Source organism: Maylandia zebra, linkage group LG13 (genome assembly GCF_041146795.1).
Source record: "Maylandia zebra isolate NMK-2024a linkage group LG13, Mzebra_GT3a, whole genome shotgun sequence".
NCBI classification, from domain to species: domain Eukaryota; kingdom Metazoa; phylum Chordata; class Actinopteri; order Cichliformes; family Cichlidae; genus Maylandia; species Maylandia zebra.
The window spans coordinates 7,795,930-7,815,386 of NC_135179.1; the positions used below are offsets into that span (position 1 = coordinate 7,795,930).

The 19,457-nt window shown below is 37.2% G+C and overlaps 1 protein-coding gene across 1 annotated transcript; it reads left to right on the forward strand.

Moving 5' to 3' along the window:
* Positions 1-8,217: 8,217 nt before the first annotated feature.
* LOC101476901 (homeobox protein Hox-D9b-like) lies at positions 8,218-12,837 on the forward strand. The gene is made up of 2 exons (XM_004553499.3): positions 8,218-9,257; positions 10,424-12,837. The coding sequence occupies exons 1-2, from the start codon at positions 8,576-8,578 to the stop codon at positions 10,666-10,668; spliced, it is 927 nt and encodes a 308-aa protein (XP_004553556.2). The 5' UTR covers positions 8,218-8,575; the 3' UTR covers positions 10,669-12,837.
* Positions 12,838-19,457: the final 6,620 nt, after the last annotated feature.

The window sequence follows — 19,457 nt, forward strand, 5'->3', positions numbered from 1 at the left end:
TTCATGATTTGGCTGTTGTTTAGTCCAGGGATTTTCCCATGCTTCTACAGAAGGACCAGCTTTTGTCCTTGTGAATTTCAATATTGTTTGAGGCAATGAAGTGGGGGCATCATAAGTTGCTTATTTTGATATGAATATGTATGCTTTTGCAAAATGACTTACAGATCTAAATTTTTTGACAGTGTATGCTTTAGTTAGGAAAGTATTCAGGAAATATAAGGGATATTTGCTATACTTTTATCATGTGAAAGCAACACAAATGCTCACAATGTAAAGTATTTTGAAGATGTGAACCATGCATTATTGTCACTTTCCTTAAACAAGGCTTTTCTAATCAATGCCTGTCGGCTAATCTAAATGTCAAAATTGGATACATTTTAAGTTACTACAGTGAGACCATTAAAAAGAAAAATCTGGTCATGTTTTCACTGAAGGCACATAGTGAGATGTTCTCATAATAAGTGAATGCTCAATGAAAGTGATTAGACACATTCTGTATATTTATTAGACAATAACTTGTCACCTCATACTGTTTTTAAAATATAGTAGCAGAATGGGTTGAAATTACTCCTCACTATTTAAAAAGACATCCATCAGTTGGAAAAAAAAGCATATTTCATAAGTTGCTACTTCCACTGTGTGACTATACTATGAGACTGCTCCTACTGCTAATATTATTACTACCACTGATTATTGGTAATTGATAATTTTTTCATCCATTAAAAACGATCTAATAAACCATTCTTGATTGTTCTTTTAGGGTCCAAAAGAGGGCTGGAACTTATTGCAGGTAGATCAAAGACCTACAGTCAGTTTTTTTTCTTCCACTATATATTCTCATCTGTGTTAGTAAGATTTGTTATTTCGTTCTTTTCCATGGAAAATCCAAATTTGTTTTGGACATCAGGTGTGGAATTAAAAGTTTAGAATTCCTTATTTTTCTTATGACATTCACTTACACGGTGTTTATTAGGCCTTATTTGATGTGGCTTCAGTGTAAAAACATCCAGCCCATCCTGTAGGATTACTTAATTATACTCAGAAGACCAAGTTTAAAGAGACTCAAGGTCAAATGCTAGCTTTTCCTTTCTGAGGGCCATTGACTGTTGTCTTGAGGGTAATGAGCACATGCAAACACGATCTTTTTATTCTGTTTTATTTCATAGTTTTATCTTTGAAGGTGTTTTAACATCCTAGAGAGACTCAAACTACAAGTTCATTTTAATTGTAACTCCTGTGTAAGAAGCAACTGCAAAGGTGTCAAACACTGGGAGCAGGCGCCATTTGTCCATTTTGGCCTAATAGATGAATTTCCAAAATTATGCCTTCTATTTCTATATTTTTGCTCATAAAGAGGTAAAATAATATTGTTTTTGCTTACAAAAACTATGTGTGAAGGATTTGTGTCTCTGTAGAGCCATTACAATCTGTAAATTACATAAATTATAACAAAACAAACGGAGAATGTGAATCTGCAAAGTTATATTTTTAAAATCACCCTAACTTTTTAAAAGATGTCTCAGTAAATGCTTTACACATTAAACAAGAAGGTTAATTTAATTTAAGTGCTCCGTGACATGATTTTTTTCAAGGGAGTGCGGTAAGGAATGTCTTTCTTTGGACCTCTTTGTTCAACTTTTTAGTGCAAAACAAGTGTATTGTCTCCAGTACAGTATTAAGCATTTACTGGTCCAGCTCACTCTACATCAAATTGGGCTGTATGTGGCCCAAACTGACCCTTTAGGAGGAGGATCTGTTCCCACCCTCTCTTCAAGCTGCCGGGGAAGCTGCTTATCACGAGTATCTTGGTTTACAGTGCCCGCGTTAAACCCATTTTTAAGCAAAGGCGTTAGATCCAAGGATTTCTCCAAAGGACACATGATGTTCCGAAATTTTTCCTCGCTAATCCAACAGAAGATGGTTTCGATCAGACGGATGTAGGCACATCGAGGACTGATTCCTAGAAGGGAATTTACACCTGGGAACCAACACGAGAAAGAAATGAAACAGCCCGAGTGCAGGAGTTGTCACTGCATTGGAGATACGAGAGGAGGCCGGTGCAGTCAGAGCCATATCAGAGGGCCGGGAGACTGCACCGGAGAGTAGGCCACAGTGTAAACGGTAGTTGAATTTGAGTAAGTTGAAGTCACGGCGTAATTATAGTACGAGAATGTATAAAACGATCTCCACATCAGACAAGGGTTTCTAGATTAGCGGTCACATGACTGGATTTGATAGTTTATTTCAATGCAATTGAATGGCATTTCTACTCTTCGCTTTTCCCAATTTTCATTGCAAAATTAAAATAAATTCCAACAATGACTTTAGGCGCAAATATTCCATCCTTGTCAGCAGCTTACTGGACTGCAACTACTCGAGTACTATATGATGTGTATTGCTTCGTTATTGTGAAGTCTTTTCTGTACACTGTTCTGGCTGAAGGACTCGTATATGCTGTGCAGCTGCATGTGATTACACATCTTGGCAAAGATTTGTGTTAAGAGTGGCGTGATGATGAACGCTCTCCACCCATGAGGTTTTGTTCAACTTGTGAAATTTAACTTGGAATTTTTTACTTTTAATATGTGTTCAGGATTCTGTTAGATACAAACAAAACACAACTATACGTGACGCACACGAGTAAAGCGCTACGTCACTATAAACGTATAATATTTTTTTACTGTTTTTATCTTTTAAAGATAGATTTTAAATCTGCGGAGTACCTGCTAAAAGACTGACCTTTATTAACCATCCGATCTGGATGTTATTAAGACTCATATCAGTATATCTCAAATACAATGGAATATTATCCAATATGATGATTAATCAGTTAATGTACTAAATGAAAACAAAAAGACACCTATTCTAATTGTTGATCTTGTAATTACCAACTTTGCAAAGTGCAAAAAGCTATGTGACTTCATGATTACCAATAATGGGCTGTCCTGTTACTATTAAACGTTCAGCTGCAGGGAATATTGTGTAGTCTTCACAATGAGAAACTAATGATAACCAATATATCCAGAGTTGAAATTAGCCAAATCAATATATATATATTTGAAATGTATTGATATTCCAGGAATTAAAAGGACAAAAGCAATGAAAATTGTGCAGATAAAATAGGGAATCTTTGTTAGATGTGTGTGTGTGTGGAATGGTGACATATTGAAATATGTCTCAGTATGCTCATGTTTTTAAATTAATTCTATTTCAGTACATTGTGAAGAAAACATCATTTTAAAACAAGGAAACAGTGTGCTATCTTTTTGTTTTCAGGTGAAAATCTGGTTAAAGAACAGCAGAATGAAGAGAAGAATCAGGAGACTGTGACTACCTGTTCTGAACTGGTGAGGAAGAAGAACTAAAAGACAATCATCTGCAACCTTTGGACACCTATGAGCAGGTGGTAAGAGACATATAAGAGGGTAATACACAAACCCAGCTAAAGGAAGACCCAGAGCTCATGGTGTTTTTCTCTTGTACCAACACAGATTTTATTATGTTTGCCATTGAGAAAACCTTTTGGAATGCTTCTCTTAACTCCAGCTTCAAGTCATGTGGTTTCACTGCAAAGCCATTAATGCTCTCTCTGCCTCAGGCCATGTCCTTTGAACACAAGGCCATGTGAGCAAGCATGAAGTTTTATCCATAGGGGTGGCTGTAGCTCAGGTGGCAGAGCAGGTGCCACTAATCAGAAGGTCGGTGGTTCGATCCCAGGCTGCATCCTGGCTGCATGCCAAATATCCTTGGGCAAGATACTAACCCCGTGTTTGCCTACTGGTGGTGGTCAGAGGGCCCGGTGGCGCCTGTGTCCGGCAGCCTCGCCTCTGTCAGCGCGCCCCAGGGCAGCTGTGGCTACAATGTAGCTTGCCATCGCCAGTGTGTGAATGTGTGTGTGAATGGGTGAATGACTGAATGTAGTGTAAAGCGCTTTGGGGTCCTATGGACTAGAAAAGCGCTATACAAATGCAGACCATTTTCATTTGAAACAAGCAAAACAAAAAAATATATATGTTTTGAGTTTTCTGTTAATATCTTTTAAAAAATATGTATATTGGATTTTGATGTTATTTTCTTTAAGTTGGTGTTTATCATGATGTTAATGTGTATGCATTCATAAAAAATGTCCTGCTTAATGCTAATAACTTCAGTTTAGTAGTCAGTACCTCAGTATACTGAAGCTGAATATAAAACCAAATGAATATGAGTCTAAACAATCATCTTTGCATAACGTTTGATGTTTGCCTCTTTGCTATTTCTCCTCTAATCAGCAAAATCAACAGAAGTGCAGTTATATTCCTGGATTTCCTTTATGTACTCGTTTAAGGATGATGAATATGAGGACTATGAGGAAACTGTTGTTGATCAAACATTAAAAAGATTAGCATTACCACTGACACATTGTCTAATGTCTAATTCCTCTTTTTTGTCTCGTTTAATGTCGCATATATATTCTTAAATGTAAAAAGTAATGAAATAATATTAAATACCCTTGTGACAGGACTGTTTATAGTAACACAGACTTGTTTCTTTTGAAATGGGTTTAGTGGGAGTTGTGACAACCTAGATGTTGATTTGTGACAGTTTAATGACTTAATTTTATAGCTTTAAAGTTTCCAACATCTGTTGTTTATGGGAGACCTGGCCAAGGATGAACAATATTACAAGGTTACAAAATGTGTAAAACAGTTTTAAGTATATTTAAATATTCTGTAAATGTTAAAATTAAAAGAATCACTGGTTAAAGATATTACAGAAAATTACTTCATTAAAAATTGAATTTCTCAGTGTATAACAAAAGCAGTGAACAGAAATAAATAACATCAAGGCAAGTAACACAACATCTAACTTAGGAATGCAAATGTCATTGTTCAGTCACAGAAGTTTGAGATTTGAACTCCAGAGAAACCAAAATTATTTAGTGTTAGTATTTCCTGAAGGTTATTCTATGGCTAAGGAGTAATAGAAGAGGATGATGTTCTACCAAGCTCTGAAAAAACCCTGGGTACTCAGAAAAAGGAGCTCGACAACCATACTGGACAATGGATTTAATTGAATTTTAAAAACGCCTGTTGTAACTGAAATGTAAGGCAATCTAAAATACTATACTATATACTATACTATTTAACATTCGACAGCAAAGAGAAGAAGTACTGCATTAAAGAAAATCTGGAAAGAAGAACTTCTCAGACTTCTGTTCTTTGTTCTTTTACACCTTGGTGTGCTGAGTCTGAACAACATGGGACCAGACAGCAGAAACACCCAGTGAGTCCAAGGCTGCTAATGAACCTTGAACCGCAAACAAATCCCAACAAACCACACGGCCACAAACCACCATTTCCTCAACTCGTGACTTTTATTGGGGCAATACAGACAGTCTGCTGCCTCTCGCTTTGTTTGTCTCAAACATTCACCTCATCTGTGTGTGAGTGGGACTGCAAACGGGTGTGTATTTGTGAGTGATGTCTAAAGAAAGACAAAGGAGAGATTGTGTTTCTGGCTGGAAATAAAGACATCAAAGCTAGCTACCCCCAATAAAACTATTTTTGGGGTGTTTTACCTTTGCAAGAACTTGATGCTGTCGTACTAGTAGTTGTTGCAAACTTTTAGTTACATAATATTGAAAATTAAAGGAGTGTAGAAGTAGACTTGCAGGGGCTTTAATAGTCAGTCATTTCATTAAAGAAATAATCAAACAATTCTGAAAAAAGTTCCAACTGGAAACCTTCAAAATCAACATTTCAATTTTTTTACAATGTGGAATGAAGTTGGTGCGTATTTAATCAACCCATGCAGTATATTACCTTTAAACAAGTCAGTTTAACCTACTCACCAAGTGTCCGAATCAAAAGCCAAAATTTCATTTTTTATGTTTTTAAGCAATTTTGAGCATCGTTATCATGGAATATATCATAGCTCCAACAGGAAAAATAAAAAATTTAATGTCTATGAGCAAGATATAGAAATAGGTATTGGTGCCTAGGATGTTTTATCTGATGGAGGAAACTTGAAAAGATGCATTTGAGATATATGGCTGGTGAAACAAGTTATAGCATATGAAAGATCATATGAAGATACATTTTGGTACCAGGCTCATCTTTTAGTTGTAGTTGTCCCGTGTCAAATTATTTTTAATATAGTAATATTCTAACACTGACTAAAATGTACAATTCTGTTTTATTCAAAGAATTAAAACCATGATAATAAAAAGAGTCTGTGTAGAAATACATTAGCAATTACTCCGAATCTACTAACAGGGACACTTGAATGAGGTATTTTGCATTTAGTGTCCATTATAATGTTTATAAGACACAACATATAGTTGTTTGCAGAAGCACAAGCAAAGTGTTACCAATACGGGGAACACAAGTAAATAAAAAGATGATGAATGACAAACCAGGGCAGTAATCATGTAAAATATGGCCTGATAGTAATAACAACACTTCACTAATTGTTTTTCTTAATACTCATCTCTAAAATGTCTTGGCATCAGTTTAGGGAAATGCATCGTGGGAAATGGTGCCAACATTGTACCATCATATCTTACAATCTGTCATATAAATTTAAAGAGCAGCTTGAGTGACTTTTAATTTTTACACAGCAAACACTCTCCATTCTTTTACAGCATCCTCAGACCCCCCACCCCACCCCCGCCCATTAGCAGAGGAGCTGTTAAAACACTGCCATCTAGAGTAAGATACCCTGAATTTCATTCGGGCATTGAGAAGTCTCTCTGGTCCGAATGAGGTTTGAAGTCATTAAATCATAAATTCTGATTCATGTGTTTCTCCATGTCAGTATTTTCATAAAACCACTTAAGAAACAAGATTTTCAGATCTTAAAATCACTTCTGCAGTGATTTATAAATGATTGCTGGGATATTTTGTATAACATAGAGGACTGTTTTGCTCACATACCTCTCTTCATCCTGCTGGAAGTGACTCTCAAAGTGTCTATTTATTTTCAAGACGTTATATTCCAAGCATATAATCTCATTTTATCTGAATATTATTAGCTGTAGTAATTAATTAATTTACTGAAAGCCTTTGGACCTTCTTTAATTGCAAAGTTTGGAGTCCTTGCAGTGCTTTCAATCAGATTTGTCTCATTCAGCCAGAAGATGGCGCTAGCTGTGCACGATCAAGGTGTAGCCCAAGGGTGTCAAACTCATTTTAGCGAATGGGCCACATAAAGAGCAGTTAGATCTGAAGTAGGGCGAGAAAGTAAAACCTTTACAAAACAGTTTTTATTTAAAAATTAATGAATAAAACTAAAATATCACGATGAAAACATTCACGTGGCTCTTATGATTTTTGAAAAGCTGAAACAATTAAGATACCACAACCCCTCCCCCACAAAATCTGTCAGACAATAGGAACTTTTACTTATATTCCTTGAGCCTGCAGTCATTAGATGCACAATAACATTTGCTGATCACTGTGGATTTATAAAGACACAAACCTTTACGTGTACAGTTTTTGTATTTAACCAACAGTATTATTTACTATTATTATTTATTATTCCAACAACTTGACTAAATCTAGAGATAATTTTAAATTTCCATCTATTTTCACTCCTGTGTAACGCCACCAGTATTACCCTGGAAATAGCAGTGCAATATATTAAAAATGTTCTTGCAGTTTTCACGCTTTTCACACTTTTTCCGAACTCAAAAGTCAGTGGGCCAAAATGAATCCTTACTGTTTACCGTTCCTGGCCTAACCTAGCATATAAGAGCCACAAAGAAAAGCACTTGGAATTTCACTTTTATGCACAAGCACTGCTATATATATAGATTATGACACTGTTTTCCTTCCACTGCTTAAAATGACGGATAAATCAAATGATCTTCTTAGATTTGGTTTATTTAGTAAGAGAACAACAAAAGCACAGCAACAACAAAACACTCGACACTTTAAAATTAGAAAAAAGTAACTAATTTGAGCACAGAACTTGTGAACTGATACAAATCAATTTCTGATCTTGGGTAATAGTTCCAGCAAAATAAAGCTGCACGCAATTCAACACGAACTTCAAGGGAGAATCACTCTAAGCTCGAAATGAGTCACGATTCACACAAAGGAAAGCCGAAGCCCATCCCCTCCCGTTTTAATCAGTCCTGTGACAATCTGAGGCTGTGATGACATAATTACTAATAAAGTGTAAGTCATATTTTTGCATTAAATAAGTGCAAAAGGCAGAAGCACCTACGCTCTCTTCAAACGGGCATACGAACGGCCCAATGCTACTTTTTATTCAGCCTCTAAAAAGAGTCCAAGTTTTTTTGTTTTTTTGTTTTTTAATATATATATATATATATGTTACATTCAGGTCCATCCGCAGTAGGCGTGCTATCACATTTCTGAAAACAAAAGAATGAATTGATTTATCTTCTATACTGGCTAAATACAGTCTAACCATGTGATCCGCAGAGTAACCAATGGGCAGCCGAGGAGAAAGTAAGGGCAGGAAAAAATTACTACCATTTTAGGGGAGGATGTAAGCCACTATACCAGCCCATCTAACGTTTTACAGTCGCATTTAAGTGTCTTTTTATTGAAATAATAAAATAAACATGTCGCTAACGAATTATTATTCCATGATGGGTCTCCAGACCGAGGAGCCTTACGGTGCACATTTCATCCCGGGAGGCTTGCAGGGTTCGACGGCTGGCTGCGCAAAGCCAGGCCGGGGAGCAGAGGAGGAGGAGGGGACCCCCGGCTCACACATCCCGGATTTCTCTCATTTTTCCAACAAACAGTCGAGTTTAAATGGCTTTTCTCCTTGGACAAACACTTCCACTTCTTCTACGTCTTCTTCTCCGCAGCGGCAATCCGCCCCCGGTGCGTCCATCCCCGGCCTTTTTCATCCACATCACCTCCTGAGCCACCACCCCTACTACGGCCCGCAGACTCAGACACACGCCGAACACCTTGCATCCGCGTCGGACAGCAGGTTTGTACGCTGCTGGGAAGGGGCGAGCCCCACCTCGGAGACCGCTCTGTCGCAAGTTTCGGCCACTTTCCCCGCGTGTCTCCCAGCACAGAGTGACCTCTCCAATCCGAGCCCGAGGTATGAGACAATTAAGCCCGAGAGTTCACCCCCGTCACACGACAGTCCTGAAGATTCCAGCTTCGCCAGTCCGGCGGAGGTGGTCCTGGAGCGGCTTGGGACTGTAGAGGAGCTGGGGAGGAAGCCTGAGCCAAAGAAAGAGGACGACGACAGAAAAACACAGCAGCAGCAGCAGCTTGACCCGGGTAAACACAGATACACTAAACTCAGGAATGTTTATTAGCTTTAAGAAGTGGCGATACACAGGTGTGTGTGTGTGTGTGTGTGTGTGTGTGTGTGTGTGTGTGTGTGTGTGTGTGTGTGTGTGTGTGTGTGTGTGTGTGTGTGTGTGTGTGTGTTAGAGAGGGGAGTGTGACTTTTATGGGCCTATAAATGTCTTGTAAACTGTAAAATATAAAACCTTATTGTCCATTAAAATAATTAAGGTGATATTGTTATTTAACAATTTGTCAATAGCTATATGAAAACCCAGGTTGACTTGCACATGAAGGTTTTTCTGATAGTAGGAGAGTTAGCGAGCCCGTTTTTGCAAATACTACTCCAAGCTAGTTTTGCCTAAAATAGTCAGTATAGTCATGCTATGCTCTAAAAGCATGCCATGCCATTTAAAACACATTATTGGACCCTTACTCCAGAGTGCAGACTCATAGCTTTATTATTATTATTATTATTATTATTATTAGTAGTAGTAGTAGTAGTAGTAGTAGTAGAGATACATTAATATATTTTATCTTGGGATAAACAAAACAATTATCTGGGTTTCATTAAAATATCTACTTTTTGTAAAATGAGAGTTAATTTAATGATGTAAGAATCCTAAGTGCTTTAATTTTTTTTAATGCAAAATAGCATTGTGAGAGCATGACTATCAAACTATTAAATGTTTAAAAAATATCCTTACTCAGCTGATTAAAAAACAGAAAAAATGAGCATGAGTGTGGCTGTGGTTGTTTTTCAGCCCTGTCTCCTCTCGTACTGAGATTTAGGCTCATCTTTATTGGGTATACTTTCCTGTATTTATAGCAGCTCACTGTCCTTCCAAATCGAAAAGGACAGAAACCTCAAATGTGGCCACATTTTCAATTATGTCACATTATGTTAAATTACGGGTTTGTCATAAATTACAGGAGGAGTATGTGAAAAAAGGTGTAGATGTGTTTCTTTTTCTAATGAGCCAAAAACTGTGGGCTCATAAAATTTGCTCCACAAAATGTTTTCTTTGAATCTTATGCCAGCCTTTGAACTCCTCACAACACACACAGAAAGACATGCTTAAAACCAGAGGAAAGTAAATATACATGGTGTTTGGTGTGAGTAAAAACCTATGCAACTCTCGTCTCTTTTCCTGCAGAAAATCCATCAGCTAGCTGGATCCATGCCAAATCGACCCGGAAAAAGAGATGTCCTTACACCAAACACCAGACCCTGGAGCTGGAGAAGGAATTCCTCTACAACATGTATCTGACCAGAGATCGGCGCCTGGAGGTGGCAGGACTCTTAAATCTGACAGAGAGACAGGTCAAAATCTGGTTCCAAAACAGACGGATGAAGATGAAGAAGTTGATGATTCGGGAGAGGAGGAGTATGAATGAATGATGAATTTAGAGGCTGGGGCTTTTGTTTTCTTCCTGTGATAGGTGAAGAGGTGGTGGTGATAAAAGAAACACAGTGCTCAGAGATGGCCAACATCTGTAACATGAACTGGCAAGATCAGCTGTGACTAAGCAAAGGATTGTAGAGCTAACATTGCTGCTTTTGAAAACTGCAGTGATAAACTCTGCAGGGGAGACCGGGATGTGCTGTAACACACACATTAATGTCTTAAAAAAAGTTAGGTAATCTGTACTTTGGCGCATAATTCTTCCATCTGCATGTTTTAAAAAGAAAACAGCTCATCTGAAACCCGGGGTAGTTGTAAATAATGAAGTGTTAACATTTACAGGGAGGTCAATAAACCCGATCACAAACATACCAGCTCATATCAAAGACTACTCATTTTAAAACACATCTGTTTTTAATATGGATGCACATCTCTCATGTTCAGAAATGGCAATGCTTGAAACATTCCAGACGTAATACTTAAACTGTCTGTGCTCTCAACAAAAAAAATGGGAATGGTGTTTTATGATTTAAGGCTAAAACTATCGCCCTCATGAAAACTATGTTTAATGTGCAAGCTCGGACTGAAGTACAAGGGAAAACTATCAAAGATAAACCGCATGAGTAATCTCATGGCTGAATACCTGCTTGTTATAGCCTGAAAAATAGCTGCAGAATATTTGTATGGGATTAAAATGAAATATTTTTGGGAGCAAACAGGATTCAGGCTAGTGGACTGTATCTGATGCATGTAAGTATTAACATATTTACGTGAAAGATGTTAATACTGTTGGGTTGGCACTACCAAAAGATAAAAGACACATTCGCTAAGGCTGGAGTTATTCTCTTTATGCTCTTTTAACAATGCGATTACCCTTAGAAAACAAACCAAAACCAAATGTATCTTCGAGAACACCAAGATTACACATGTGAAAAATCTAAAAATCGCAAGTACTTAAAAGGTGAATTGATCATGCTAAAGTAATAATGTGTTTTAAATGTGATACTTTCACTTCTGTCCCACTTCAGTGGCTTTTTCAGACCAGGGTCAGCTGTACTTTGTCTAACTGGCTAATAAGCGACTAAAGATGAATATTTTCTGTCTAACACATTATCTGTGACTTGAGGCTTTGGTTTATTGGCTGTAAATAAAATGAGTCTACTGCATTTTAAATAGGACCACCTCTTGTTTGGGTTTAAAAGGCGCTCTTGTCTTTTCCTGGTCCTCCATTGAAGTTTCTGCACAAATGCGTGGGTCATAATAGTTAAAAATACTGATGTAGGTTTTGTATAATCACAACCTTTTACATGTCATGCACTTGTAACCACAGTGCATTTGCTAAATTTACGAGATTTTATATATTTACAATAAGCAACATAAAAAAGGAAGCAAAACACCACTTCTTCTTCTTGCTGTATTTCAGGTGCCTGACAGGTCTGTACAGAAACTTGTTTCACTTTGCTCCTAGTGGAGAAGTTCTCTGTGTTACAACCAATCCTGGTCTCCCTTATTAATCAGAAAGGAGCTTTTAAGGAATTTGCTCCAGAAGACAGAATAAAGCTTCTTTGTTTTGTTTTTATAAACTCTGCATGTAGCCTTATAGGGGCATATTTGTTGGTATTGTTGTCCTTGCTGTTGTTGTCATTGTTGCTGTGTATATTTGTTGTTACTGTGGGTTTGAAATGCAGATATGGTCATGCCTACACACACACACACACACACACACACACACACACACACACACACACACACACACACACACACACACACACACACACACACCAGTCATGGCTAAGCTATGGTGTGACTGCAGTTTGATTGTTAGATTTTCTGTTTCGCTGTTTCCTCCCAGTAACCAGCTACTGTCCTCTTAAGACGTTTTACAACAACGCACAATCGATTTCCATTTTCCAATGTAAGTTGGTATAACATCCGCAGCAACGGGAACATTGTGAGGATTTTAAAGGTATTTTGGTGCTTTTCGTTTTTGTCCACATTCTCCTTGAGAGAAGAGGAAGAACAACAGGCTATGTTAGCCTACAGCGACAGGCCTGTGCTGTGCTGTGAGACGAAGTGTGATAAAATAAGGCCTTCATCCTGTCATTTAGGTTATAAGTTCAATATGCTGCTCATGGTGATTTTTCTAAATAAAATAAAAGATGGATTACAGCGTCGGTGTTCATTTGCGCCTTCTTTTTGGCGACTTGGTAATTTTACGCACGGATTAGTCTGCACAAATCAGTTTTTTTTTCTTTTTGTTTGTTTTTAACTTGATATTAAAGGCATATTAATAATATTTATAGCATCACATGGCAACATTGTAGACATAAAAAATATCCTGCTATAGAACTACTGCAAAAATATTTTGTAGCCCCTGATCAATGTAGCCTAAAACTCATAAAGGTTAAAATTGCGCTGTCGTTTATTAAATAGCGCAATACAACCCAATAAAAAGGCTTACATACAGCATTATCCTATATTATTATCCTGCGGCTGATTCTACAGGGGGGGAAACAAAGGCAGTAATTCATGGTTGACATTAAACAGGATTATAGGCCAATAACTCGATTTATTATGTTTGTCATTATGATTATATTCCACCGTCAAGGTGTTTCACTGCTCTCAGGTATGTGTTCGGAGTTTCAGCCCACGGAGAGACATTTCTGCCTCCTTGTTTTGTCAAAGTCAGTGCAGCGCCTCGTAGCTTCCTTCATTTATTGCGGCTATATAATCTTCTCAGGGCTCATCCTACTGCAGGGTCATAAACCAACAGCATGCATTTGGAGAATAAACGTGACTTTCCGCCCCAACTCAAGACAGAGAGACACGCAGAGAGAGGTGCCATAAAGTAATTTCGCCCAGACAGTCATCGTGACTATATGGTTTTATTGGACACCCTTTCCTGCCTTAGAGCCTCAACTGTCCTTCTAAATGTTAAAGTCATTGTCTGCAGATGAGACTAGACAGCTCCAGTCACGTCTTTTACAGACAGCGAGAGCACAAAACACGGGAAATTTCATTATGGAGGGAATTAAAACGGATTTGCCAAAAAGCATGTGAGTCTTGATGAGGTGTATTTTTCCTGTTTCAGAAGTAATCGTTCAATTTAGGCTAGGTTATCTACAACCTCGGTGTAGCGGTACTGGTAAAAACAGGAAGCTTTAACATCAGCAGTAGTTTGATTTTTTTCAGCTAGAGCAGAACCTTCTTCTTATTTTTAAAGTTAAGAAATGGCCGTCTGAGTTGCAAACACCATTCAGGCCTTTTGTGCTGACTGGGCACAGGTATTGGTTTCTATGGACTAGTATTAAAATAATTTGGTCCTGTATTGGAGCACAGACGAGTGACAAAAGAACGAATATATGCATCCATTTTAATAGCTGATGGACAAGAATAAAAAGTATTATAACCATTTAAATCTCAAAACTTCACTCAGAGCACACGGACAAATGCATTAGAATTACTGTAGCCGAAAATAGCACTGAATGTAGATAACATATATAAAAAAAGATAATAATAATACTAATAACCTGAAAACATTTTTAAGTAAATGCCTCCAAAGTTCTGATTTAATGTGCACTTTTAATAAAACTATCACAAACGAAACTCTTCCATCTGCATTTACATGTAATTAGCCTCCAAAAGAATAATATTTAAAGTGCTGGATGTATTAGGATGATAGGATTTCACGTAGAAACGTTAAAACCATTACAACTGTCTAAGTGCTGCATGCTCCCCACCACATTTCTTCAGTATGGTAAAAATAGATTCATAATGATCCATTAACAGAGTCCAGGGCCTCACCAGCTGAGCTGCATGCAAACAATTGATGTAGAAAAGTGATGTGCACTTGCATTTATTATGTTATGAAGAAAAAATATAGACGGTAAAGCACGTAAGCCTACTGCGGCCTGACATGAATATTCTGTTTTATACTAACATAGATAAATTTAAAAAATAAGTTTTATTAATCAAGGTGGTCTCGATAAGTTAAAGTAACATTTTTGAATTAGGTAACTTCAAGACACGAGCTGATTTAAATTCCTCATAAACAAAAAAAAAATCAAAAAACAGGGCTGCTTCTTCATGTGTAATTACTCATTATGTCCACTGGGCGGAGGTGTTGTCTTTCATGAGCTATTTGCACTCGAGCAGTAATTCTATGGTGTGATATTTATTACTGTGGACCTGAGTCCAAATCTCAGATTCTGACGTCAGCTTTCTTCACAGGCAAAATCTCATTCAGATGCTTGCCCCACAGCATTTTACTACATTAACGTGTAGTTTCCCTGACATGAGTTAAGTCTTAGACACAGAACCTTTTTTTCAGAGGACATCGTCACTGAAATTTCCTTTTAGTCTGAGACAACTTAATCCATGTCTGGGAAACTAGCTGTAAACGTCCAACCTGTAGTATTCAACTGGTGACATGTTAAAAGCTGTAACTGTTCAGGCAATAACCTTTTCTCGACCTCTGGAAGAATTTATAATAATAATAATAATAATGGAACATTTCATTTGGGAGGAAGACAATGAAGGAAAAAAGCAGCTCAGTAATATTCAAACAGCTACTCCGTGATCCGAGTTTCTAATCAATTTCATCCACCCTATTAAATAAATTAATCCTCTTCTAATCCTGTTATGTTTCTTATTTAATAGTCAAAAGGGATAGTAACGCTACTTCCGCTCTGTTTCCTCTTCAAAATAAAAGGTGAAGCAATAATTGAAGCCTCTGAACTCCTTTCGACCTGCAGTTTATGATCAAAGCCTTAAAGTCCATAGAATAAAAAAAGGTTTATTTTTACTGAAACGTGCTCCAAATGATCTGACGCTATTTATTTTAAAGCAGGAGAAAAAAAATGAGAGGGAAAACAAAATGCCTACAAAATACACATTTAGAAAAGAAATATCGACATTACTCCTTACCAACAGGCAGTGTTCAGCTTTGTCCATCTTATGTCTAAAACCATTTCAACCAGTTTTAGACATAAAATTTGAAATAAAGGCGCATGTACAGAATTCTGAATCAAGAGATGAATGTGTGAGGGTTAAGATAAAAAAGGAGAAATTGTGGAATCTAAAATCAGAATTTATTAAGTTTATTAGTGTGTGTGTGTGTGTGGGGGGGGTGCGCACACACACACACACACACACACACACACACAATATACAGGTGCTAGCCATGATGACTTCCAGTGTAATAAAATAGAAATAAAACGCACTGCACAAGCTATGTTTATTCATTCTGTAAAATACTAACTATTACATACCAAAAATGAATGTACTAGAGCGTTATGACTAGATTAGTGTGACGGGATGTTTTCTATCCCTTGCTATAAGCTCTCTGTGGACAGACAGAGGATGTCGCTGAACTTTATAAATAATTAGGCTGCAATAATTCAGTATTTGTTACATTAACCAAATATAAAATGTATCCATCCTATAAGGCCAGCCTAAATTTGCTATAGATACCAATATAGACTTTTTAATAAAATGTACTTTATTTTATTTCAGGAAATAACCAGAAAATCAGGGTAAATATGAGAGCTGTTCTGCAACAAAGCGTTGTAGGCTATAATATTACTATTATACTATCAATATTAGCCTAAAATATTAATGTTACACTATTAATATTGTACTTTTCACCAACACAAGGAGGTCTGGAGATCTCCCATGAATGTAATTAGTGTTTTACTTTTGTTTGTTTTGTCTTGTTAAAAAAAATAAAATTAGTGTTGTTTAACAAAAAAATAAAAATAAAAAAGTACACGTGATGCATTCAGCAGCTCTGTTATTACAATTACTTAAAGTTAATGCACCACTCATATTTTGGGGCTATTCGATATCAGCCAGGAATATGAATATTTCAGTAGAGAAGTTAAGCTGTCTTCACACGTGTAAACTGACGCCAAAAAAGTTTATAGTTGCTATTAAAACTATTTTTATTTATTAGGTTGAAGTCCAGCCAGAGTTCAAAGTATTTTGAAGGGCAGTAATACTAATATATAGACACTTGTGTAGTCGTCTCCGAAGAAGGGTAAAAAAAAAAAAAGCCAGTTTAATGATTTAATCAACAAATTTAATTAAGGCAAAATTATTATTATTAATATTACGACGTTTGGGCTGCATGTGGGCCGAAATTGTGGTAGTTATTAATTACTCCAATCTTCCAATAAAATACACTGATATTCCTGTTGCGGCGAACCCGACATCAATACATAACTATAAACTGTGTATCCAGACAGGTTGTTGCCGTCATAGCTAAAATTCTAGTTACAAGATGCCTATATTTGAAGGTTCTGGGGCCTTCCGTTTTGTTCTGTAAGTGTAATGTAGCCTAAAGGAGCTGACTTGTTTTTTCTTACAACATTTATATTTTTAAGGGTTAAATAACAGCTAGTATCAGAGGTGGTCATCGGATGATGGTGGTCTAAATAAATAATGATTAAACCTTCTTAAAACTGCTTCTTAGATTTATCTGGAGCCCTGCCTGCGCGTGTTTGTTTGTTTGGAAATGCGGCTCTCTTTTGCACCCAGCTGCCACAAATTCCAATTTTCTCTTTGCACAACTCACAGGTCGTAAAAGCGTTTTACGACCTGACCCTGTTCGCCATTGGCCGCTCACTGTCATGTGTGCGCGTGCAGTGTGCCGACAGCTTTGCCTCGCGCGCTCTGACACCACAGAAGTGTTTCTCGGCATCCGCGCGCCTCCATGGACGGTAAACAATTTCTCACTTTTTATTTTTGTCTCTCTACTGTTCTCACCCTAAGGTCTTGTTTTTTTTTTTAATAACTCGTTACATTTTTCGTTTGAACGTTAAGACGTCATATGTACGGTTTACTTTACTTGTTTACCCATATAAGACAAGTTTCTAACCAACAGGCTGTCAAGAAAGCAGTGCTGAAAATGAGACGTATTTTTAGACTCTTTTCATTATGTGTAGGCCTTTTACAAGCCTCGTGCTATTTGCGCTGATTTCTGACTGATTTAATCATCCTTTCTTTTTCTCCTTTTTTTTCCTGCTTATTTCAGAATGCTGTGGAAGAAAATGGAGTCCAGTAGACTGATGATGTCAGGTACTACTTCTGACTAATTCTTTACTATCTAGAACTATCCAGAATGTAATTCAGCAATGTAATTGAGTCCTCACAGTAGTTGTGTTTTTCTGCCGACTAATATCCAAGGTTCAATAAGCTCTCATGTTATGCTGCAGAAATTTTTAACTTTGTGCACTGTGTGCAAAACCGTGCACCCTTACTAAATAACTGAATTTGTAATGATGGTATTAATGCTTCAGGGTCTGTCTGTACACACAAGAAACAGACTGAAACAGACTCCTCTTTAACTCTTTTTATCCAAATGATGAAACCAAATATTAATACTATTGTAAAAAAAATAAAATAAAATAAAAAAACAAATAAGGGAAAAAGAAAGAAGCAGCATCCTTCATATTTGCATATAACTGAATTGGGTTAATTACCCTAAATCAAATATGAAAAATGCATCATTTGAATCTATATAAATACTATACATTTAAAATTTATATTGTAAAACAATAATATAATTGTAAATATACATGATGTACATGACGGTGAGATAAGGCCTGATTCCTCTGAGTCTTTAACATACATTTAAGATCACATGACAATGTGCACATGCATATGCTAGCCCAATATTCATACATATTTGTCTGTTTCAGCCATCAATGCAATGTTTATCTGTAAATGGCTCCATGAACCATTGGGGTGCAACACTAACAGGACACCTGGTGGCTCTTGTGAGGCAAACTGCAAAAATAGCCCCAGAAAGCTTTTTTTTTTTTTCATTCTCAGGGGATTATCTGGCAGTATTATCACAAAATATCATCTCCTTACATGTTATCTTTAGTGCTTGTTCTGCCATCTGTCTCAGTGCTGATACTTTTCAAGGTCTTTATGTCAGAAATTCAATTTCTCCTTCTTTCCCCTGTAAGTGTACTTAATCAGATGGGCAGAATCATACAGAAGGAATGCTTTCCCCCATGTTTTTGTTTTTGCTGATGTCCCTTTTTATGAGGGCAAGTGTCAGAGAGACAAAGAGACAGAAAGACAGTGTTTTCTCCCTCTTTTGAATTTTACATTTTTTTTCCCCCACAAGGGCAGCAGGCGGGGTGTGAGAGATACAGAGAAACAAAGACAGTATTTCACTGGTGCTGCTCACTCAAGCTCAGCTGGCACTGAGTATTTACAACCTACTGCAATGCGGCAAAGACTCTGTGTGTGTGTGTGTGTGTGCGTGCGTGCGTGTGTGTGTGTGTGTGTGTGTGTGTGTGTGTGTGTGTGTGTGTGTGTGTGTGTGTGTGTGTGCGGTCAATGCGTATAAGACAGAAACAAAGAGACAATAGGAGATAGTGACGCAGACAACGAGGCAGACATTAAATTGAAGCCTGTGACAGACAGAAAGAAAGCCTGAGAAATAATGACAAAGATGTGTGAGATGAGTTTGTGTGTGTGAAGTATAAAACATGCCTGTTTCTCTCTCTTTGCAGTGCAGTGCAAAAACCCAAGTTTCAACTGGATGTTTTTGAAGACAAAAACAGACCGCAGGTTTGTCCAGGGGGCTTCATTTCACAGTTTTCCTCGGCAGACATCGAGGTTTAAGTTGCTTAAACACTATCAAATTTCAGGCTTGATCATGCAGGCTGCTGTTTATTTCTGTTTTAATAGTCCTTCTGTCATGGCTCGTATTTGGTGTTCGGCACAGTTCAGCTCATGCTTGAGCATTTAAATAACAATGTGTTTCTTT